This window comes from Nyctereutes procyonoides, unplaced genomic scaffold (genome assembly GCF_905146905.1).
Source record: "Nyctereutes procyonoides isolate TBG_1078 unplaced genomic scaffold, NYPRO_anot_genome, whole genome shotgun sequence".
NCBI lineage: Eukaryota > Metazoa > Chordata > Mammalia > Carnivora > Canidae > Nyctereutes > Nyctereutes procyonoides.
The window spans coordinates 41,398,353-41,423,254 of record NW_026575024.1 but is presented as its reverse complement, the minus strand read 5'-3'; the positions used below and the strand labels follow the sequence as shown (position 1 = coordinate 41,423,254).

General features: G+C 41.3%; 1 protein-coding gene across 5 annotated transcripts in view; it reads left to right on the top strand.

Annotated features, from left to right (window-relative positions):
* The window catches only part of KIF16B (kinesin family member 16B), a 292,648-nt gene that overhangs the window by 220,101 nt on the left and 47,645 nt on the right, over positions 1-24,902 (top strand). For all 5 annotated transcript variants that reach the window (XM_055345060.1, XM_055345069.1, XM_055345039.1 and 2 more), the window contains one exon: positions 15,175-15,264. In XM_055345060.1, the coding sequence (XP_055201035.1) occupies positions 15,175-15,264 (90 nt within the window). The remainder of the gene's footprint in view (positions 1-15,174; positions 15,265-24,902) is intronic.

The window sequence follows — 24,902 nt, the reverse complement described above, 5'->3', positions numbered from 1 at the left end:
TGGTGACTTCTGCAGTAGAGCCCCTTCCTCCCACCCATTCTCTATCCTGTCACCTGGTTGTCTCCTCCCTTCACAGCAGATGTCACAGCCCACAGTCAGGTAGTTTTCTTTCAGTCACTGTCATGTTTATAGCTGGCCTTCTCCGGAGTTGTACACTCCTGGGCCCTCATCACTGAGTTCCCAAGCCCTCCCACAGGCCCTGACTGGTAATGGTCACAGGGAGAGGTCACTCAACAATATGAGCCACACAAGTCTGTCATCAGGTGTCCTCACTGGTCAGAGCCCGGGTAGAGCTTCGGGATTTTGTGACTGTGTGCCATTTGTAAACAGCCCCCCATGGGCTCCCCACGCTCTGACTGCTGTTGGATTCAGCCATTGATCAGCCTCACCCACTGGTTTCCTCATGAGGTGGCTGCCTTTCTAGTGGTCCAGTGCAAGGACAGGCAAATCCAGGTCCTGGACTGAGTGCAAGAAGGCCGGTGCCTCCCGCCTGCCTCCCCCTGCCAGCACCCACAGAAGAGTTGTTTTGCTCTTGTTCTGCACAGATAGGTAGCCCTCTGACCACTCTCCACCCCCTGGACATTATTCTAGGCTACTGGGCATTCCAGCCCCCTGCTCATGCTTAGGAAGCACCTGTTGTGGAGTCTTCTCTAAGGAGCCTCTGGTACCCTAGTCATACCCACTCACTCCCCACTCCCCAGGCTGGGTGACAGGAGGTCAGCCCCTTTGTGCTGAATCACTTTGGTCCACTTGCAGACTACATGCTTTACTTCGAACACACGTCGTCCGAAACACAGTGATTCCTCATTTCTAGCCCTCAGATTTTGGTTGAAGGGACCACAGGAACAGTCACCTCTTCTTGCCCCCCATCCCCACCCCCATGTGCCTCATTGTGCCCTGACTCCTGGTCAGCGGCCTGAGGAGGAGAGGAGAGGCAGAGGAAACCAGGGAGGACTGATAGCGGGGCGGTGTAGGCTTGAGGAAGCCGTCCAGCATAGCTTGTAGTCCACCTGCGCCGAACTCCTGAGCACTCTGCTCACTGGTCCAATTTCTTCTCCGTCACATGAGCTTAGGTAGTGAGCCCCCCCTCCCTTCCGGTTAGGTATGTGAGCCCCCCACCCTTCCGGTTAGGTATGTGAGCCCCCCTCCTTTGGGTTTCTGTTAGCGCTGTGCTGGCTTTTTTTTTTTAATTTATTTTTTATTGGTGTTCAATTTGCCAACATACAGCATATCACCCAGTGCTCATCCTGCCAAGTGCACCCCTCAGTGCCCATCACCCAGTCACCCCCCACCCCCGCCCACCTCCCTTTCCACCACCCCTAGTTCGTTTCCCAGAGTTAGGAGTCTTCATGTTCTCCCTCTCTGATGTTTCCCACTCATTTTCTCTCCTTTCCCCTTTACTCCCTTTCACTATTTTTTTATATTGCCCAAATGAATGAGACCATATAATGTTTGTCCTTCTACAATTGACTTACTTCACTCAACATAATACTCTCTAGTTCCGTCCACGTCGAAGCAAATGGTGGGTATTTGTCGTTTCTAATGGCTGAGTAATATTCCATCGTATACACAGACCACATCTTTATCCATTCATCTTTCGATGGACACCGAGGTTCCTTCCACAGTTTGGCTATTGTGGACGGTGCTGCTAGAAACATTGGGGTGCAGGTGTCCCGGCATTTCACTGCATCTGTATCTTTGGGGTAAATCCCCAGCAGTGCAATTGCTGGGTCGTAGGGCAGATCTATTTTTAACTCTTTGAGGAACCTCCACACAGTTTTCCAGAGTGGCTGCACCAGTTCACATTCCCACCAACAGTGTAAGAGGGTTCCCCCTTCTCCACATCCTCTACAACATTTGTGGTTTCCTGCCTTGTTAATTTGCCCCATTCTCACTGGTGTGAGGTGGAATCTCATTGTGGTTTTGATTTGTATTTCCCTGATGGCAAGTGATGAGGAGCATTTTCTCATGTGTGTGTTGGCCATGTCTATGTCTTCCTCTGTGAGATTTCTCTTCATGTCTTTTGCCCATTTCATGATTGGATTGTTTGTTTCTTTGCTGTTGAGTTTAATAAGTTCTTTATAGATCTTGGAAACTAGCCCTTTATCTGATAGGTCATTTGCAAATATCTTCTCCCATTCTGTAGGTTGTCTTTTAGTTGTGTGGACTGTTTCTTCTGCTGTGCAGAAGCTTTTTATCTTGATGAAGTCCCAATAATTCATTTTTGCTTTTGTTTCTCTTGCCTTCATAGATGTATCTTGCAAGAAGTTACTGTGGCCTGAGTTTAAAAAGGGTGTTGCCTGTGTTCTCCTCTAGGATTTTGATGGAATCTTGTCTCACATTTAGATCTGTCATCCACTTTGAGTTTATCTTTGTGTATGGTGTAAGAGAGTGGTCTAGTTTCATTCTTCTGCATGTGGATGTCCAATTTTCCCAGCACCATTTATTGAAGACACTGTCTTTTTTCCAGTGGATAGTCTCCTCCTTTGTCGAATATTAGTTGACCATAAAGTTGAGGGTCCACTTCTGGATTCTCTATTCTGTTCCATTGATCTATGTGTCTGTTTTTGTGCCAGTACCACATTGTCTTGATGACCACAGTTTTGTAGTACAACCTGAAATCTGGCTTTGAGGAGACCCTTAGCACGGGAGTTCAGGTGGGCCACCGCAAGCAGGGAGCTCTGAAGGTGAGACTAAGCAGTTGGTGTCTTTTACGGCTGAGGGGCCATGTGATGGGATCCTCTGCGCTGGGGCCAGACACAGTTGTGCCACAATGTTGAGGCAGTGGAAGCAAACCAGCAGTGGCAGTGGAGGTTATGTTTTATTTTGCCTGAATAGATTTTAGAAACGTTCAAGGAGCGGTCAGCACTTTGAATGTGGGAGATCTGACACGGAAATCCAGATTTCCCAAGTTCCTATAAAACATCAGAAAATGTGGGCACCCTGGGCCGGTGTCCCAAAGGGCAATCCTGATTGGGGCTGAACAGTGGCTTCTCTTGGGATGGGCCCGTGCCCTCTGCTGTGCCCCTGACCTCAATGGTCCCGGTGACAGAGGTCACCTGAGGGGACGGTGCACCGAGTCCAAATGCACAACAAGGCTCACGGACCGAATGAAGTGTTTGATCACACAGTCTATAAGTCCGTTTAGGGACTACAAGGGGCATGTGGGAAGGGTGTGCTGTCTGACCCCGTCTCCCGGAGTTCGCTTGCCCAGCTGCTCTCTGCCCCCGCACTGCCTGCCAGGCCTAGGGTTCTGAGCGAGGGGCCTCAGCAGACATGGTACTTGGAGGCAGCGCACTTGCTTGGTGACACTGTGCCTGGCTGGTGGCCTGCTGAACAGCCCTGGTCTTCACCAGCGCTCCTCAGGTAGAGCACATGGCACCCAGCATGGGGTGGGGTCGTTGTCACCAGTGGTCCAGGGAGGGCTGAATTAGCTGTTGGCTTTGAGCAGGTAGAGTCATGACCTAACACTTTACATCTCCAGGTGACATTCTTATCTGTTCCATCATATTTATCTATTCTTTCTCTGGTGTGCCCTACAGGTTACAGGCCCTTATTTAGCATATCTTTTGAATACTTTTGTGTCTCCCAGGCTGCTCGAGTACTCGCTGTTTTGGCACATTCTCTGAGGTTTACCTGTATCCGGTAAACTGCTCGATTACTTGCTGGCAATGCTCAGTCCTTCTGATGAGCTTCATCTGTCCTCTGTAGCAGAATTGAAAGTGCTCATATAGCACAGAGACTCCCGCTCTGCTCCCTGTTGTCCTCCACGAGCCTCTTGGAGTTTCATTCCTCTCTAAGACCTGTAGGCCAGTTGAGTTTGCAACCTCTGTTCAAAGGAGGTTCTGTTGTTTATCAAGCACCTTCTTCAGCCCAGTCACTTTGCCAGACATTTCCACAAATGTGGGGACTATTCCAAAATGGGAGTATTATTTGAATGTAATGAATTAGGAAATCATGAGTGACTTGCCCAAGGCCACACAGCTAGTAGGGTACCAAATGCCCATGGCAGATCTGAGAAGTCTGAGCCATACTAGTGCCCTTGCTTATTCATTTTAGTATGCCTTCTACATTTCACTACTTTCTGCATTTTTTAGAAGTTAAGGCCATGTTTTAGGGTTGGTTGAGACATGGTGGCCCTTATCACATCCTTGCCTGTTTTCAAAATCTACAGTTATTTTTGTGTGTATTTTAATTTTTTATCTTGAGTTCTGGCCAAGTTGCAGGCACTTTGTAAATTAGGGCTATTACGAAGGCTTTGACAAACCTGGAGAATTTGATGGGGGTTAGAGATGCCAGGGAGCATGAAAAGGAAATGCTCAGGAAATTTGCAGTTTGAGAGTTGAAGCAAGCACATTTATAGTCAGAGAAATTCCTCTTTATTTGGCAGAACAGAAATAAGAGCCATTCTAGTCTATTAGATAAACTATGCACACATATATCTTTTAGAAATACTCCTAATTTGATAGAATATAAATGTTCAGAAGGATCTGTGTGTTGGCATCTGAATCTCTGTTTATTAGTAACTTGATAGATTATCTCCTTGAGTGTGTATTAGTATAGCTGAGACAAATGGAGTGTTGTATAAGCCGTGGTCCAGCTAGATCCCAATATTCAGTTTGTGTATTATTTTCAAACATAGATAACAAGTGAGAGAAATAACATTGGGACTTGAAGAATTATATCTTATCCTCTTTTTTTTAAGCACCCCTCCATCTCTCTGAGAGCTTTTTCTTTCACTGAAAAAATTAAGAAAAAACGTTTTTCCCTTCCCCAATTTTCACACAAAGCAACTAATCTTTTATATCACTTTCACTTGAGCAGTTGTGTGTGTCTTCACAAAGTGAAAGCTGCATATAGGAGAAACGGCAAAAAAGAAATGAGATTGACTCACAAGCACATCACATTGCAGCCAAGCCTTGAATTTTCATTTCAAATTGGTTTTTTCCTTATAAGAATATATTAATATTTTGCTTCCCTTAACTTCAGAATTTGAGGGGGTTTGACATCCCTTCCTAGAATAAAATTAGTTTTAAAATAAATCATGAAGTGGCTTGAACTCCCCTTTTTGTAGTTGCTACCCGAGGATACCCCTTGCCTTTCAGTAGTGCATAAGAAAAGACCTTTCTTTAGGAATATGATCACAGTGCCAGGAGTTATCATTTACTGGGCACCCAGACATCCTGCTGGTTGTTTCACATGCTTTTTGTTTATCTGTAGGTTAATGTCACGAACCCATTTCACAGATGGAGAAACTGAGACCTGGAAGAATTGTGTAATATAGCCAAAGTCACACAGCTCATTAGTGACTGGGCTAAAATTAGGATCTAAATCTGTCTTAATCCAGAAGTTCTTCATTATTCCATTCTCCAGTGATGCCTTGTAGAAAGTTTGCCTTCTGGGCTTTGCCTCTGAATATTTTGGTAATTTGAAGGAAGATCAGTGAGGCTCTCAATTCTCGTAATTTCCCACAATTTTCAAGTAGGGTAATTTTCCCTAGCTCTCATTGGTTTTACAGAGGTGTTAGGGGAAAGGAAAAGTACTTATTAGTAATGATCTTAGATTTGAAAGGCATCCATCTTATCAGAATCTTAGAGTCTTTTTACATTCTTTCAAATTTACCTTCAAACTGGTAGATAGAGTAAGTACACTGAAATAAATGATATTATCCCGATTTTGAAGGTGCTGAAATTGAAGCATAAAGAAGTCATAATTTCTAGTTATTGCAGAAGTCTGAGACTTTGGTCAGCTCGAAAGTGCAATCTGATTTTGCATCACTTGGTAGTTATGTAGATATGGTGTTACTCAGCCGCCAGCTGCCAGGCTCCTTTCTTCGTGGTGTGCCATGTTCAGACCAGATTTGGAAGCCAAGGGCTCTGAGGCACTTCGGTACTTGTTGGTGCTACATCTACACAGAAGGATGATGTCTGGGGGGTTTCCTGGATAAAGGCTGAATAATCTTCTATCGGTGTAGCCCTTTTACTTTCAGGAGTCTTTATGCTTCAAACTCCATACACCTCCCATCCGTGTCACCAACAGCCAGGGCAGATCTAGGATTGGATTATGGTTTTCTCCCTCCTTGCCTGGTGCACTGGCTTTAAGACCATGGTCCTCCTGCTGGGGCCCAGCTTCTTGACTCAGGTGTCTTGGAGACAGAATTTCCATAGTTGGTAGGCTGATTGGTTCCCAGTGCCACTGCAGTGGAGGGGGATGCCTGTTCACTTCCAGATCTCATTATGCAGTTTTTTGGGCACAATTCACATGGCAGCTATTCCCTCGCCACTTGGGTGGTTGCTGACACAGTGTCTTTTCCTTTGTGTTCACTTGGTTACAGAACTTGGCACTCTTGGATTTCTCTGAAAGAAAGGCATAAAAACCTGCCTGAAGTTTCCCTAGGGAAACCAGCAAAGGGCGGGGGGGGGTGCATTATACATCTCAGAGCAAATAACTGAATATACCCTGTTAGCTAATTATGTTCTCTGCAAAGCACTAGCCTTCCCTCTCCTGCTTCCTGGATATCCTTTGGGAGCTCCGGCGGCTGCCCCCTTGCTATGTAGAAAGTTTCTGCTTCAGCCTACTTCTTTAGGCCGGCCTCTTCCCCAAGTTTACATGCCCAAAGGACCTACACATTCAGAAACAAATGCTCTTAAGTTCCTAGGACCCATCCCCTTAAAGGCAACTTTTGTTTCTCCGTGTGTTTTTTGGGAGTCTCACATCTACTCCCTGCACTCTTCTTACTCCAGCCTTTCCTTGTGTTTCTTCTGATCAGCAGGCTCCTCTCTGTAAAAGAATTTGATAAATGACATTTCCTCTTTCTTTCTTTTACAATTCTTTACCCTACCCTATTATCTCCTCTAATGCTTACTTTGTTAAAACTTTAAACAGCTATAGGTGAGTCAGAAAAGGACTAAAATGTAGGTTGATCCACTGAGCACATTTCAGCGTAGAAAGAGAGAAAGTGCAGCAGAAAAGTGTTTATTGAAAAGAAGACTCTGGGCTCTACTGTCTCCATTATTATTTAACAAATACTCATTTGGTACCTGTAACATAGTTGTTTTATATTTATTTTATTTTTTTTAAGATTTTATTTATTTATTCATGAGAGACACAGAGAGAGGCAGAGACACAGGCAGAGGGAGAAACAGGCTCCATGCAGGGTGTGAGACGCCCGATGTGAGACTCAATCCTGGGACTCCAGGATCACACCCTGGGCCAAAGGCAGGCGCTAAACCGCTGAGCCACCCAGGGATCCCTGTAACGTAGTTGTTTCAAAGACCATACTGGAAGTATCAAGATAATGAAAGAGAAGATGAATAAATTGTCCGTGTATTCTATGTTCCATTAAGTGGGAGAGAAACATGCAGAAACAAGAAGAATGCAGAACAAAAGGGGGTCCTGAGGAGCAGGCAGGAAGATAAAATAACATCTTTGTGGATTTCAGTGATAGGGGCCTGAGAGCAGACAGAGACAAGTGATATGTGGGCAAGAGGAAGCAGTGCAGTTGAGACCAACCTTGGGGAGGGACTTTCCTTTTAAGTAGAGGTGAGTGTGGACACTGAAGTGAAGATGAAGAGGTTTGGAGGCAGGAGGAAGAGAATCTAGCAATAGTGTCATTTTGAGATGGGCTGAAAGGTACTCAGGAAGTTGGTCGAGGTGACCCTAATCACCTCGGTAAAACGTGATCATTGTCCATGAGGACTGAAAATCTAGAACATTTTGAAATACTCCTTGCAGAGAATGTAACTTGGAAGGTTTTCCAAGTAGGAGTAACCCTGCTGAGTCAAAAATATTATAAATTTTGTACATTCTGCTTTCTTTAGGGGGACAGCACCCAGAGGAGAAAGCTAACACCATAGACTGCCTGATTTGGGGAATTATTCTAATGTGGCCCCACCAGAAGGTGGAGGGAGCTAGGGAAATGAGGTGCTGGCCCTCCAGTGGCCAGAAGACTGACCTGGAGTCCAGCCTGGGCCTGTGGAGGAGTGATCCCAAGGAAAGAGATGAGCTAAGGGATCAGAAGAGGTTCCTGGCAGTCCCAGTGAAGATAGACAGTGAACTCCACAAAGGTAGGGCAAGCATGCCCATTAGAAACCGTTTGAAGGATTTGTCCATCTTAGACACAGACCAGAGCAAGGACTTAGAGGATGATAGCAGGCTATAGTTAATGAGATATCAGCCTTTTTTTTTTTTTTACTACTTCTAGTTTAGTTCCATTTGTGACAGTTGTCTGAGGTTTTTTTTTTTTTTAATTTTTAAAGATTTTATTTTTTTATTCATGAGAGACACAGAGATAGAGAGAGAGGCAGAGACACAGGCAGACTCCATGCAAGGAGCCCGACGTGGGACTTGATCCCGGGTCTCCATGATCACATCCTGGGCTGAAGGCAGCACTAAACCATTGAGCCACCCAGGCTGCCTATTGTCTGAGCTTTTAATTAAGTCTGATGTATTAATATTTGCTACCATATAAATTCCAATGTTTGTAATATATTTCATGTTACCTCAAGCATATTCACAGTTCTGTAGAAGACTGTATTTTGTAAAATCTGACAAATCTTTAGTATGTAGTTTTCATGTAGACACTTATAGTGTATATTAGGTTAGCATTTGAGGATTTCCTTCAAACTGTTACTAAAGAGAAGGAATTTTATTTTATATACTTTAGGTAGCTCCTTAAAATGTTGTTAGAAAATAAATGTTGTTTGGGAGAACTCTACAGGTAACTATTTACATGGAGTATTTTTCTTTGGGTGAAAAATTGTAGATTCTCATTCTTATACAGATAGATATACACAAAGGAATATATACTGATGACAGATCTTATAATCGACAATTCTCAAACCAGCAGAATATGTATATAACATAAATTTGTGGAAAGGACTCAATAGAGAATTGTTTGTAAGTAAATACACTTCATCTTATGGATGTGTTTATGTTGTTTAAGTTGCCCTTGATCATTTTATGGCCCAGAAAAGATGGATTTGTATCAGCAGAGCCATCCAGTAACAGAGAAGTAATGAATTTGCTCCTCAAAGATATGCAGTAATGATGCCCTACTTTCTCAACATTGAAGAAAATAATCGAATATTTTGACCTGATTTATTTGGCGTAGTGATCATCTTTTCCTTCTCTCTGCATCAACACCTCATCCCATGCCCAGTTTTAATTTAGGGCAAAATAGGATTTTAATATATATTTCGCCTTTCTGTGTAGTTGTTCCAAACTTCACATGTGCCTTTTCCCACCTCCAGGGGTGATGGTGTCTCCATTATAGAGAAGGGATTTGACTTTGACTCCACGTTTCCTGTGGAGAGAGGACATATGTGGTTGCCTTGCCCCCCATTTATGCAGTGGTCATGGCTGGCCTTGATGCTTCATCATCCTTGTCCTCTTCCAGTTCACATGTTGGCAGACAAAGGGAGATTTACATATTTTATACAAAAAGTAGGAAGTTTGAGCCATTGTATCCCTGTACTTAACTTGGAGCCAGATAAAGATCTCCAAGGTAAAGAATTTAGAAATCCCTATGTGTGCCACTGTAAACTTGTGTTACAAATATATTGAGAAGGCAGCATATTCTCAGTGCAGTTATAAAAAGAAAAAAAATCATCGTGATTCAGGTGAACCTCAAAGAAACCGTATACCAACCAGAACAGGGTATATGGACAGGGTGGCAGCAGGCCTTGAGTGCCATGTTGACAGATCTGGGCCAAGCTTGGAACTCTTACCTAATTGGAAAAGAAAAATAATCTTAAGTATATCTTTCAGCAAACTGCCAACATCTAGTGTGGCACCTAACACATAGTAGTAGCTCAATAAAGGTTTATTTCTACAGTGAGAGTTCTCCCCCTCTACCCCAGTTACTGCCAAAAGCTCATTCTCTTAGAAGGCTTGAAAGTTTTTAGGGTAGAAAGACATTTATATAACTAATACCAGTTCTATAGGTTTCTTAATACAACTTTCATTACATAACTTATATCCTGTGGTATGTTCTCTGGTTAAGCTGTGAACTACATGCTAAGGAATCATGGAGGAGGGAATGATTTCTCCAGGGAGAGAAGTGTGGGGAAGCTGCCAAGAGAGGAATTGTGGTTTGGATGCCCCTGGAGGCTGACCAGGAGCTCCCTACTTATAGAATGGGGTATACAACCGAGGAGGCCATTCAAAAGACTGCAAAAGACCAATGAATATGCCATATTTCTGGGTTAAGTTGTCTAAAGTTCAAGATTTCTGATCCACTGGGAACTGAGATTAGAAAGGTGGTGTTGAGTCCCATGAGGGCGGGTGGGAGAGGAGAAGTGTGGGAGATTAGTAGGACACCGTATTTAATTTTGGAGCAGCAGTACTAGCAGTGATTTACAGCAAGGCTGCTTATACTGAATCCAGACCTAAAGGAATTGAGGGAGCTGGTCATGTGAAAGAGTATTTCAGAAAGAGGAAAAATCTTGTGAAAAGTCCCTGAGGCCATCCTTACTGTGTAACATGTTTGAAGTGTTCCAGATAAGTGAGGAAACCAGAATGAGCAAGGGAGCGAGTGGTTGGAGATGATGCCAGAGAGGAGGCAAATCATAGCATTCTGTGTGGGTCAGTTGAACTTGATTGTACCCTGAGTGAGATAAGACAGGTTGGAAGGACGTTGTCCTCTTTGAGCAAAGATATGGCCCTATCTAACTTCATTTTTAACAAGATCACTTCATCTATGGTGTGAGAAAGGAATGAAGGGAGGTGGGGGCGGGGCATGGGGAGACAAAAGCAGAAACAAGGAGATCAATTAGGAGGCTGTTAAAAATAACCCACACAAGAGCGGATGGTGGCTTAGACCAAGATGTGAACAGTGGTGATGGTGAGAACTGGTCAGTCTCATTATGTTTTGGAATTCGGTAGAAAGGATTTGCTGTCTGGATATGAGCTATGAGAGGAAAAGGAACATCAAGGATAATGCCAGAGTTTTTGGATTGAACAGGTAGTTGAGTAGCATTGCTATTTACTGAGATGGGGAGGTAGGAAGGGGAAGGAGTTTGGGAGATTAATTTTGATAAGTTAAGCCATGGTGAGTATGATGTGCAATTAGACATTCAAGTAGGCAGTAGAATATATGAGTCTGGGCTCAGGGATCAGACAGGAGCATCCAGGGAATCATCAGCATTTAAATATAAGCTATGAGATGGGATGAGATCATTAAAGGAGTGAGTGCAGGTAGAAAATAAAACATGTTCAAGGACTAAGCCCTGGGACACTGATGTTTAGAGGTCAGGGAGATGAAGAGAAAGCTCAGCAAGGAAAATTAAGGTAAGCAAGTGTAGCAGCATGGAAGCCAAATGAAAAAGGTATTACAAGGAGGAGCTGTCAGGTACATCAAATCCTACTGATAGATCAAGTAAGATCAAGACCAAGAATTAACCAGTGGATTAGCAATATGGCATTGTTGATGAGATAAAAGTAGTTTGAGTGGAATGGTGAGTAGATTGCGATGGATTCGAGGGATAATGGAAAGAAATTGAGGTATCAAGAATAAACTCTTCCAAGGAGTTTTGTTATTGATGAGAAGGATAGAAATGGAGTGGTAATTAGAAAGGAAAGGGAGGCTAGGGTGGGAGTTTAAGATGAGAGAAATAATAGCTTATTTAGATGATGATGGGTATACCTAGTACAGAATGGGAACGTGTTGGTGCAGAATAGAGAAGAGAACATTATACATTGCAATATCCTTCAGAAGGCCAGAGGGGATGGAATCCAGTGTTTAAGAAAAGGCCTTAACCTTAACAAGAGCACTGATCCATGTGTCATGCCTGGTAACAAGGAAAAACATGAGATATAAGGAGATGGTGGCAACTGGGGAGACTTTCTTGAAGGTACCTGGGGAAATGTTCTTTTGATTTCTTTCATTTTCTCAGTGAAATGGGAATTAAGGTTATCAGCTGAGGACAGGGAGAAAAGTGATGAAGGCTTGAGGATACAGATAGGGTAAACTATTTACAAAACTGTTATCTAAGAGAAGAGTGGATAGAACTGGAAAATGGGATATGCCTAGTGGGAGGCATCCAGGCTGACCTGAAAGGGAGAATTGTGACTTTCAGATGAGACCAGTCAGTCCACTTGGTGGTATGTTTTCTTCAGTCACATTCTGCTAGGCACGTGCAGGCCCGAAGTAAGCAGACAGTTGGATTTCACTAAGGTTATGGTTTAGCTATTAGTCCAGGGAATTTCAAGAGCAGGAGGAAGAGATCTGAGGTTGAATGCAAGGGAAATGGTTGTCATGATTGCCCATGGTTTCCAGGTGGAGTGAGGAAAGAACCAGGGTGAAGATTGAGGAACAGGTCAGGGTATTGGAGGGATCATTTGTGTCTCAATGGAATTACCAAGATTCATGGCAGGAGTTCCAAAGTGTTGGAGCAGATGACAGGGAGACCTTGAAAGAATCGGGGAAGAGTCTAAGGTGAGTTGGAAACTTCAGGCAAGATGAGTGGAGTGTAGGATCTGAAGGCATGAGCTTCACAGAGGGGGATTTTAGAACAGATAGAAGAGCAATGGTTTAAAAGCTAGGTAGGAGGACAACAATGCCTACCTAAATCCCAGCACATGGGAGGAAGGGTTGGGGAAAAAACAGTCTACCTGAGAGCGCTACCAGGGAAGTCGATCCTCAGGGGAGAGCCAGCCTTCCATTACAGTAAAGATGAAGGGGATGTTCTTGGAAGAGGCTAAGGATCTAGGGGATTTTGCTGATAATTGACTAAGAGTTAAAGAGATGTAGTGGAAGTAACACAGGGAACTCAGGAGAGTCTGAGGGATGAGGGATTCCTAGGCTTCTTTGGTGATTTTCTGTGGAATTTAGAGTCCCAACACAGCAAGGTCTCATCTGTGAGTATCCAGCGTCTTACTGCTCCCAGGTCATAAATATGGCTCCATTACCTTTTTGGGCTCTCTTGGTACATGGGCAGCAGCATGGCCCTGCCTGTTTTCTCTTCGACACTTGGTGTGTCTAGTCAAAGTGATGTATTGCTGTGTTCTCACCCTAAGGAAACCCTCACAGCCATGCTTATAGTGGTGGCCCCATCACAGTGTCTTCTGTTGAAGAGAAGAGAACCAAGAGGACAGAGAGAAAACCCTCCTGCCCCAGCTTAGCAGCAGGGAGCAGTGTTTTCCAAGCTTGAGTGACTTGCATACCAGCTTTCAAATCTTACAGCTGCTGAGCTACTGTACTATTTTTATTTAATGATTTTTTTTTTGAAATCTACTTACCTTTTTTCCTTATAGAAGTACCATTTTAGAGAGAACTGGTAAGAAGAAATCTGCTACAATTAAAAAATCCATTGTAAATAATGAATACAGAACCAGAATGCTGGAAATTCATTTAAAAAAGCAAAGTAGGGATCCCTGGGTGGCGCAGCAGTTTGGCGCCTGCCTTTGGCCCAGGGCGCGATCCTGGAGACCCGGGATCGAGTCCCACATCGGGCTCCCAGTGCATGGAGCCTGCTTCTCCCTCTGCCTGTGTCTCTGCCTCTCTCTCTCTCTCTCTCTCTGTGTGTGTGTGACTATCATAAATAAATCAAAATAAAAAAAATTAAAAAAGCAAAGTACATCCTTATGTAACCTAAAATCATATCAGTTGCCACTTTGGGAAATAAGTGAACCTGAGACTGGCTGAGACTGAAGACTTACTCCTCCTGAAGCTACCCACATGAGTATTCTCCCTACTACTGCTGGTTTACATGTGAGAATCAGGCTGAATTATAATGCTTGAGAAGGGCATTGCTGTAATGTACAGAGTAAAATTTCCCATACAAAGCCCATGCAAATGCCCTGGGGTGAAGGAGTATGTGCGTTCAGGGAGTATGGCACAAGTGAAGACACCTAAGGCGAGACAGTCTAGAAGTAAGGCCGCTGCAGGCTGTGGTTTAAAAATTTAAAATTCGGGTCTTTAAGATTAAAAATGTTGGTTTTTTTTTTCTTTGAACAGCATGAAACTACGAGGGGGTCTTAAGGGAGAGTGTGTGGAATGGATTTAAGTTTTAAAAAGCTACCCCATCAGTTGTGCAGAGAAGGGGTTGGAGGGGGAAAATGTGGATGCAGACAGCTGGAGGAGTCCCTAGTAAAGGCCATCTGAGACCTGATGGCCCAGAGTGATATGGGTGATGACCATAGAGGATGGAAGGATAGAGCTTGAAGAAATGTTTACAAAGTAGAAAGAGCAAGACCCAGGACCTGTTGGACTGTGGTCACGGTGGAGAGAAGACAGTTAGGCGTGGCTTCAGCATCTGTCTGGTGGAGCTTGCTGGGTGCTGTGGTGAAATACACCAGACAAGAACTAGAGTTGAGATGAGAGAGCATGTGGAGTTTTAGACAAGATGATTTTGAAGATCTTGTGGTGTGCCTGTAAAGAATGATGTCTCCAAGGTGGGTACATGGGTTTAGAGCTCAGAAGAAATGTGGGAATTGTAAAGGAAATTTGAGACTCCTTAGCCTGTGACTGTGAAGGCTGGTGGGGTCTCCCTGCCTCCCTCTCCCATTGTCCCTGTGACCTTGGTATGTGAGCTGATGTGCCTCAGGGCCTCTGTATGTACACCAGTCAGCACATTCAACAGGAACAGTAAGTTCAACTACCAGTTAAAGCCTGGGTTGAGAATTCTTCTCTAAAATACAGTAAATATATTGTATGTTTTTATACTAATAATTGAAATACAGAAATTTTGTTCTCTCATTTTTCTTTGTCCTCTTTCTCCTTCCACCTCTTCGTCCTCCTTCTCCTCCTTTTTTTCTCAGCTTTTCTTTCCCTCATTTTTTTCCATCCTGTCCACCATGGTGGCATGTGGTAACCTACACTGACATTTTATATGGGCACAGTGCCATAACAGAAAGGTCACCCTATGGGATTTACTTTCTACAAAACCAAGCGAAGGGTTAAGGGACACTTTATAAACCATTAAGAGGTAACTGTCTCTCATTTTACATGGGCACATATTGCTTATAAGCAGATTTGGAAACCAGAGATGCATCCTTAAGTAGGGTACGCTTATTATTTATAAGTCTTATTTATGCAGCTAGATTAATGTTTTCAGTTCTGGAGAAATTTTACATGCTAATCACTTTTTGTTAATTTTAAAATTATTTTTTTAAATGCTAGTCATTTTTTTCCTCTAATTAATGCTGATTTATTTTGATTTTCCCGGTTAATAGATTACTGTCCTAGATGAGACATGGACTGTATTCAGGCGCTACAGTCGTTTTCGAGAAATGCATAAAACATTGAAATTAAAGTATGCAGAGGTAAGTTATGAAATCATTATCTCCAATTAAGAACATTTATTTTATAAAGTAAATGAGCTGATTGCATTATCAGTGTTCCCCCAGCTTTAGGTATCAGCTTATAAGTGTCACCAAGTTTTATTGTAATTACTCATCTGTCAAAGGTAGCTTTTTAACTTCTGTTCTGTGTTCCATTTCCATTCTACACAATTTAAACATTTACTGAACACAAGAGTTTGAAAGTGATAGTAAAGTGATGGTAAATGAATTCTCTTTTTCATAAATTTTACAATGATTTTTATTTAAATACATATTTTAATCAATTTATAACTTCTCAACTATAAGACCTATTAAAATGAAGTAGTAATAAATCCCTCAATATAGATTTGCCCTTTCTCATATTAATGCTTAGACTTCCACTTATTGAGAAGTTAAGTCTTAAAACTTAATTTGCCATCAAACATGGATGGGAGGTAGATCATAAATATGGAATTATCTAGAAGCAAGGAGGCATTTCATGCATCTGGTCAGATATCTAGGGTGTTTTGATACATTGTTAATCTTTTCCTCTTTGGACAAAGCCTAGTTTTTAAAATACTTTTTAGTTGGGGAGCCTGGGTGGCTCAATTGGTTAAGGGTCCAACTCTTGGTTTCGGGTCAGGTCATGATCTCAGGGTCTTAAGATAAAGCCCCATGTTGGGCTCCAGTGGGGAGTCTGCTGGAGTATATTCTCTCTCTCTCTCTCTCTCTCTCTCTCTCTCTCTCTCTCTCTCCCTCTCCCCTCTCCCCCTCCCCCTCTCCCCCTCTCCCCCTCTCTTTCTCTTCCTCTCCCCTCACTCCACCCCCCTTCTACCCCTCCCCCCGTTCATGCTCACTCATTCTCTCTCAAATAAATAAATAAATTAAATAAATAAATAAATAAATCTTTAAAAAGATAAAATACTTTTAGCAAAGAAAAGTATTCTTAAAATTAATGCGTATCTTCCAACTATTATTTATTTACTTTTATTTCAACTAAAGGAAACCTTGCATTGGCCCCGGCTCCTTGGGAATTTTGCTTTGACCTGACTGCAGATCAGTCAGTAGTCATTGTCTAATGCCTGCTTTCCCTACGTATTACTTTTTAGCACTATTTTTATAGTTTCTTATGATATCCTAAAAAAATAATTTAGTCGTATTTTTTTTCTAATTAAGTTCACATAAAAATAACTAATGTTTCCTTTACCTTTCCATACCTTCTCCTCTTTCTTATCTGATATGCATATAAAGAAAAATTCCTCTTTACAAATAAAATGGCTCCTTGAGTTCTGGTAAAATTGAGTTATCTGAAATCCTGTCGTTAAGTACTAATAGTGTTCAATTAAAAATTAAAGAAGTTTCAGGTATGAATTGTTCAGGTATGAAGTGTTCCTCAAGAAGCTGCAGTTCCAGAAGTAACTGCATCAAAGTCAAGTTAGTAAGTTTCTGTAATTTATTCATGTCCCAAGTTAATATTGACTAGAAAAATTGGAAGTATTATGTATATATTAATGTAGAGAGTGACTTGTTTTTAAAGTGAGCTTTACAGCTCATTACTTGCTTGATTATAATACCAATACTTTAATAATGTGCAGGTTTTCATATTAACTTACTGAATTCCCCTATGATATAAATGTATTTATTTCATATCAATTATATATATAATGTATATATAAATGTATATATAAATGTATTTATATCATATCAATTATATATATATATATATAATTCATTCTGTGGTTAATTTCATATCCGTTTTTTTCAGTGCCATTAGTTTCAGGCCATACTCTTTAGGCAAATAGAGTATATTCTAGTAATGCAGTGGTGGATAAGAACATATCCTCAATTCATATTGGACAGTCTGTCAGTAAACAAAGTAATCTAATAACTAGCACTTAAGGAATATGTGTGCTGTGTGACAGCTACCATCTTAGGTGAGCTGCATGCCTTCTAGGAAAAATATCAATAAAATGTAATGGGGCGGAAGGTGTTGGGCATAAGGTTGTTTGAGAGTTGGCTTTCTGATGAAATGACATTTTAGTTGAAATATGAGGTGAGAGACAGAAGTTTGCAAAGAAGAGTGCACAGCTCTAATCAGTGTTTTTAAACAAAACCTCAAAACAGAAGCAATCTTTGAAAATATAATAGAAAAAAACACACCTGGGGTTAACAGTGATGTGCACATGTGAATCAAAGAATTTGCCTGTTAGCAGGTGAAATTAATGAGCAGAGATGATTACTTACATAAAATTCTTCTCAAGGGAAGAGTGTATTACATACCTTCTAAAAAAGTTAAGTGACCCTCGAATGAGGAAAATCGAGCTGATGTCAGTCAGTCACAAGTCTATATTGAACAATTGCACGCTGAATACCATTGTGAGCAAGACAGCCACATCCTCTCCTCTCATGAAGCAGAGAGAATGAGCAATATACAAACAAACAACTGAGTAAGTATGATAATTTTAGGTAACGTTAAGTGCCAAGGTAATGTGATAATGCGGCGTGAGTGCTGAGCAGGCCGGGAGAAATTTGAATGTTGAAAAGGAGGCAGGCATAAAAACCAGGAGGTGAGCATATCTTCTGTAGCAGGAACAGCAAATGCAAAGGCCCTGGAATGGTACCAAGCCTAGCATGTTCCCATAATAAAAAGACCTCTGGAATGTCAGATGTGGTCAGATGAGGGCAGGGAAATCAGTAGGACTGTACCATGTAGGGCCATGCGTTTGATCCCGAGTGCTGTAGGAAACTACTAGATGATATTAAAGAAGGTCTGAATGTTTGAAACTCAGATAGAATTTCCATTCAATCCATGTATGACTTTTCATGGAAAACTTTTTCCTGAAGACAGGTTCAGGACCGAAATGACACCCAAGATTGGAAATTGCTTTTCTGTGTTGAATCCAACCTGGTGACCTATAATTTCTTTCTTCTAAAGGAAAAAATGTTAAGAACTTACAGGCACTAGTATGCATATATTTGAAAGACAGGAGGTGATGTGAATAGTGATTTTCAGTTGTGTGGTAATATCCTAAAACAAACAGTGCCCGTAGAAAGGAAAGTTGTGCTGATTACAAAGTCTGAAGGGATGCCATTGAGCTTTACAATGGCCACACTCTGACTAGTTTCTTCATCACTGACTGATGATGAAGTCAGTCACTCATCAGTCACTGACTGATGAGAGCTGATGGTGCCCGGGTGTTGTATTATGCTCTTGCCATTCATGACCTCCCATGGTTGGAGCCAGAGACTTGCCTCTTGTCACACAACTGGTCAGCAGAAGCCAGTGTGGAAGCCCAGGTGGTTGGATCCCATTTACTCTTTCTTACCAAACAATACTATAAAGCTAAAAATGGAGGGAAAAAATGTGATCTGTAAAAATACAGCAGCATGTCATTGTAGATCTAGATAAATCTTGTTTCAATGAGAGGACAACAATATTGCTCATTTAACATTTTCAAGATGAAGCTTAAATGTCAAGTTGAATATCAGCTATATTTCTAACATAAAGTTTACTTTCCTTTTGTACAACCTACCTTCACATAATCTTACTTGCTAAGTGTTTGTGGAAACTTGAGGTCAATATTGTTTATTAGGTTTTCAGCAGTTATGATTGCTTGTGTGTGTTATTGTTCTTATTATTGCCATCTCTGTATTTGATGTTAATCTTACTGAAGTAATCAGCCACTTCCAAATAATCTACTTGGCCTGACAACATCCTAGAAATCACTTGACTTGTGAAAGATGTAGCTTCTTGAGGAATATCAAAACGATTCATATAAAGAAGGATGCTGAAAATTTCCTCTCACAGATGACTGTTTCATAGCCAAGTGGGAACATGTTTTATTTATCTTACTCCTTCACTAAATTGGGGTCATTATTTCTATACAAGTAGCAAACTACTCTTGATTTCTTTTAAATGATACATACTAAATTTACCAAGTTACACAAGGTTTCACATTTTTAATCAAGCTGAAAAAATATTGAAAAAATACACTTGAATTCAAAATACACAGGATTTCTAACTACTTGCCAAGATAGAGAATCTCTATTTACTTTAAAACTTTAGGTTATAGCTTGTAATCTTTTGGAACTCTGAACTATATCCTATTCATTCACACTTCCTTCTGGAAGTTTAGCCCTGTTTTTCCTGGGGTATATGTCTCTAAAGAAGTTTGATGGTTGACACTTCCTTTTATGGAGATTTTCTTTTTTCTTTCAGTGATTTTTTTTTCAGATAAGTTACATGTTTATGGTAAAAGGTTGAAATTATTCAAAGATGGGTACATAGAATGTGAATTTCTCTTAATCTAGCCCCTAGAAGTAACCAGTTGCAGTGCTCTTAGGTCTTCTTGGGTCGAGCTAACCACTCAGACTCACAGAACTCCCATAGGCTATACTTAGCATTGAGTGATCTAGTGACCTAAGAAGGTATAAGAGAGATAGCACTGCTTCCCAACATACCTAAAGGGACGTACTGGGTTATAAGAGACACCTCACTCAGAAAAGCCTAGAGCTATGGCTTCTCACCAGCGAGCTGTCATTTCCCCAGTCTGCACATGCTTTATCCATTTATCAAACCATTGATCATTTTGCCATGAGCAGTGGTCCTAGTAACAAAGTTGGCATACCACCTTACCAGATTTCCAGAATCCTCTTCACAGACATACAGGTAGTTTCCACATTCTTGGTGGGCTACTCTTCTGTGCACATTCTTTTTTTTTTTTTTTTTTGAGAGGGAGAGAGCTGAGGAGGGAGGGGCAGAGAGAGGGGGAGAGAGAGAATCTCAAGCAGACTCCATGCCCAGCATGAGCCTGACACGGGGCTTGATCTAAGGACCCTGAGATCATGACCTGAGCTGAGATCAAGAGTGGGATGCTTTACTGACTGAGCCACTCAGGCACCGCCTCTGTGCACATTCTTAAAGCTATCAACATGACTTCTGATTCACATGTGCATACTTTCCCTTTGAAGAAATTTGGTAATTGCTTAACCATTCATAAAGACCCCATTTACAAAGAACCAAGATTAGGAAAAGAACATACAGAACTGGGGAGACTGAGAGTCCCAGGGCCTTGCCTCCAGTAGTGACAAAGTTTTAAGGATTCCTTACCCATTCAGCTGTCCTGTCATTTCCCTGTTTACTTAATATTTATTTACTTAATGATTTACTGTGTACTATATTATCTCCTTAAGGAGAATGATGTCAACTGAAGACCCCTCCGGGATACTTTGTATACATTTGGGTGGTGCACCAATTAAAAGGGGTTGTTGATTATTAGCTATAATGTATATTCCATGCAAATCAAACTCGTGAATTGAAAGGACAAGAAGCCACTGGGTCCCATGAAATGCAGGCATGAGGTTTGAGGACAGGGGCAAAGCAAAAACCAAAGGAAAACTTAGTCCATTGCCTTTGTATAGTGACAAATTTCAGAATAAAAAAGAAAACAAAGTTCTTTGTCCTATATAATAGTAAAGAAGAATAGATTGGCTGCAGGTGATCTTGGATCATTCATGAGCCTTGTTGTGCTCATTCTATTTTCAGATTGACTGAGTAGGCTAAGCCCTCGATGGAGGTGCTGCATTATTCAAGGTTTTTAAAATTGTTGTTTTATTTTTATTTTTTTTCCTTAATGTTAGCAGTTTCTTCTGGATTCTAAATAGGTTTCCCTTTTTTTTCATGAATTAATTTGTCCTCTTGATATACTGACATGTATGGTATAAGATAATAGCTCCTTCTGACTTTCTTTCTCTACTTCTCTTCGTTGCCCTTGTATAGAATCTTAATCAAATTAAGCCCTATGTTTTTCAATTTCATATCTGTAAAATGATAATGCCACAGCTAGTTTGTAAAAGATTGTGAAAGCCTCAGATAAAATATGTTATTGAAAGTGGCTATGAAGTAATGTGCAGCATCTGCTGGAGAGCATGTCTTTGAAATTTTATCATGCAAATCATTTCTGTATGAAAAATTTTTTACTATATTAGAATCAGTAGTATAATCCCTTTAAACATCAGTCAAGTTATATGCTAAGAAACAAATGTTCTCCTTTCGCTATGGAAAAGGCAGAATTACTGTTAATGTCTATTGTCCATGAAGTTTACCTGTTTATCCACATCATAGTCTAAGAGTCCATCAAATCAGAATGTAGCTCATCAAGAAGCTGAAGAGAAAGACTATTTTAACACCATATTCCATCTCAACCATTAGCATGAATAATGAAGACCTAGTGCCCCTGCCCCTTGCTTTCTGTAGCAGTGGTCTAGTGGGCTCCGAACGTATTTAATGAATAGCAGGACATGGGGCTGGAAAATTAAAGGGTCACTGAGAGGGAACCCTGGGTGGCGCAGCGGTTTAGCGCCTGCCTTTGACCCAGGGTGCGATCCTGGAGACCCGGGATCGAATCCCACGTCGGGCTCCCGGTGCATGGAGCCTGCTTCTCCCTCTGCCTGTGTCTCTGCCTCTCTCTCTCTCTCTGTGTGACTCTCATAAATAAATAAAAATTAAAAAAAAAATAAAGGGTCACTGAGAGCTGCTCATTCTAGGACGTTCAGAGATGCCAAATTCTGATCTTTAGAGGACTTTTATTTTAATCCATTTAACAAGTAGCCCTCGCTTCCAAGTGCTAGAGCCTAGTGGGCACCTCACCTCTCTGGAGAACTATCTGAGAGCAGTTTAGGCGTTGGAATCCAGCATCGAGGACCCTTTTATAATCTTCCCCAAGAGTGATTCTGAAGCAGGTTTGTGTTAGTTTGTCTAGAGGCAAGGAGACGAACTATGAACATGGGCTATGTTATGTATTAAAATATACCATCCAAATAAATGCTAAGGGAACTTTTAATGATGAGAGCATAAGTCACGTGGAACATGATGTGTGCTGGTCTGCAGGATAACTGAGTTATCACAGTGAGTCATGAGTCGTGGAGTGTCAGACAGATCAGCCCCCACTGGCCACATCCCCAAGGGGGCTCCCTTCTCCCTACAGAGCTAAGAGAGAAAAATATTTTCACAGCCTTTGAGTAAAACATGAAAGATTGCTGTGTTAGAGCAACTGTTCTGTCTCATGTCTGGCAGTCTCTGAGTGCCCAGTAAATACCAGTGAGATGGGGAAAAAATGATTAGGCAAGAGGTGATTTAATTTGTATAGGGACTTTCAGTTTGTACTCATAGAACCATTTCTCACCTTTATTTTCCAAATAATTTTCCCAAAGCAGCACCAAAAAAAAAAAAAAAGAAAGAAAGAAAGAAAAAAAAGAAACTGGCTACTGGCCTTGGATTTGTTTTGGACATCTATTTACCATCCATCACTTAAATGCATTCTCAACAGTTTTATAACCAGCATTCCAAATTTAATATAAAAATTGCAAATCTGCTCACCACTCAAATTATAATGCTACCAACCATAGCCACAGGGAGCATCCAGTAAGCCTTAGATAAATTCACCTGCACCAACCAAGCCCTCAGCCCCCTTGAATTTTTAAATAGCAAACAGCTATGTAGGCAAAAATAGAACACTGCCTGCCGGCTTCCTGACCCCGTCTGTTATGAGAGATCCTGGTATCTCACTGTGTGGTTTGCATCACACCATCCTCTCCACCTGATAGATAAACAATATTTAAATCACTGCTTTCAAGGGTAGGGAGAGCTGGAAGCAAAAGGCATCAGAATTTGCTGGGAAGCTTTTCCTGGATATGTGGACAAGGTGCCAAATGAGGAAATTCTGATGCAGTAAATCCGATGTGGGGCCTGGGATTATGTAGTTAAGGACCAAATTCCCCAAATGATGCTCTCTGGGCCACTGGTTAATATGCTGTCTGTCATTTATTTTGCATCTAGCTTGGGAGCATTAGTTAATTTTTCATTATCATAGGTCACCAATTCTAAAAGGTAATTTCTAGGGACCAATAATCTTGTCAAAGTTAATGATAGACGAGTTTAAGCCTAGACAGTGAGAGCATGTTGATTGTTTCTTTGACCACCAAAAAGTCTGAAGCAGAGAGCAGCAGGCTTTCTTCTGCAGCCGGCAAAGAGATTCTATGTCAGGGGGCCTTAAAGATTTGGGTACTCCACAGCTTCTCATTTTAGAAATGAGAACTCACAGGCCCAGACCAAGTTTGTTGAAAGTCATGTCAGGACTTGGGACATAACCAAGGTTCATGTCTCCTGATTTCTAGTCCTTCTTTGTTTTGAGTCTCCCTCTCCATGACCATGTTCATTCAAGAAGAGGAAGTTTTCGAGTGCCCCAGATGAGACCAAAGAAAAGTATATCTCTTCTCTGCAAAAATCTGTCACATAAGCATGTCCCCACAGATAACTGGAAACTGGATTTCTTCTGTTGAATGTTAGGACAATGACAGGTCCTTCAGTCCCTGAAAGAGGCAAATAACATCATCAGAAAAGATAGAAAATGTGAGCATTTGAGTTAGTCCAACTGAGTGAGTAATCTTAAATATGCAGTATTAAATTCACACAGATCTGAAACGGCTTATTTTCAAAAATTGTTGGCGGCACATATGAATGTCCTCAAATCTGTCTTCACTGCTTCATGCCTAAATTAAGATTGACACTGGCTTTGGGAGGAGTGAGATTTTATGTGAAAAAGTTACAATCTTTATACTGAATATGACCAAGTCAGTGCAGTCGTAACTGTGTATTCAGTGGTGGTTTTGTACCTAGCACTTTGGTGACATGGGACAGCAGCTCTGTCAGTGTTATGTCCTCATTGTAATTGCTGGCTACTCCACATGGAGCACCAGCAAACAGTCCTGCCTTGCTCATTCATTCACCAGACGTTTAAGGAGAGTCATGTATATGCCCAGCTCTGGGCAAGGCACATAGCAGGTGTTTGTAAATGTTGGGGGTATGCTTGTTATCATAAAAGGTGTAAAGGTAGCTCGTCTCCCCTTTAATAATCCCCCTAGATTATTCTAAAGAGTTGCTCTTTCATGCCTCTAACAGAACTTGGAAGAGAATTGCTTATTTGTTTGTGAGTATATTTCTCAGTCACAACTGTTCTTATAAAGACCTTGGAAGCTATTAATTTTGAGTAGTCAGAAATGCTCCCACCTAGTCAGCTGTGAGAATTATGGCAGCCCTTTGATGAATTTTCATCATTTGCATTTCTCAAAAGCTGGAGTGGCTAAAATTTACAGCCACAAACCCCCAGGGTGTGAATGTTTCAAATGCTGCCAGTCATCATGTAGGTGTGTCTACTTGTAAGTCAGGTTAAAGCTGATTTGACCAATTAGAGTCTCAGATAGAAGGTCCCCCTCAAGTCTTTAAAAATCTAGTACTACTTATATAGCCAAGTGTCACAGGAGTAAGGAAAAAAATGCCTAGTAAATGAGTAATGAAAACAAAATACACTTTTATTAGGTAGTAACAGAAGTCAAATGTTTTTCTTTCATTAGTAAAGATTCTACACTTTATTAGCTGTTTTCAGTTTTTTAAAAGTGATTTATAGTCTAGTTTTAAGAGTTTAATTGTTATAAAATCATAAAAGATAAGACTTTTTATCACTTATTTAGATTTTTGTGTGAGGGCTGCCATTATTTATATCCAAAGGTGTTAATGATGCCATTTATCAAAATCTATGCTGTCTGTTGCCTCCGAGACCACCTGGACTTAATATAGGGTCTGG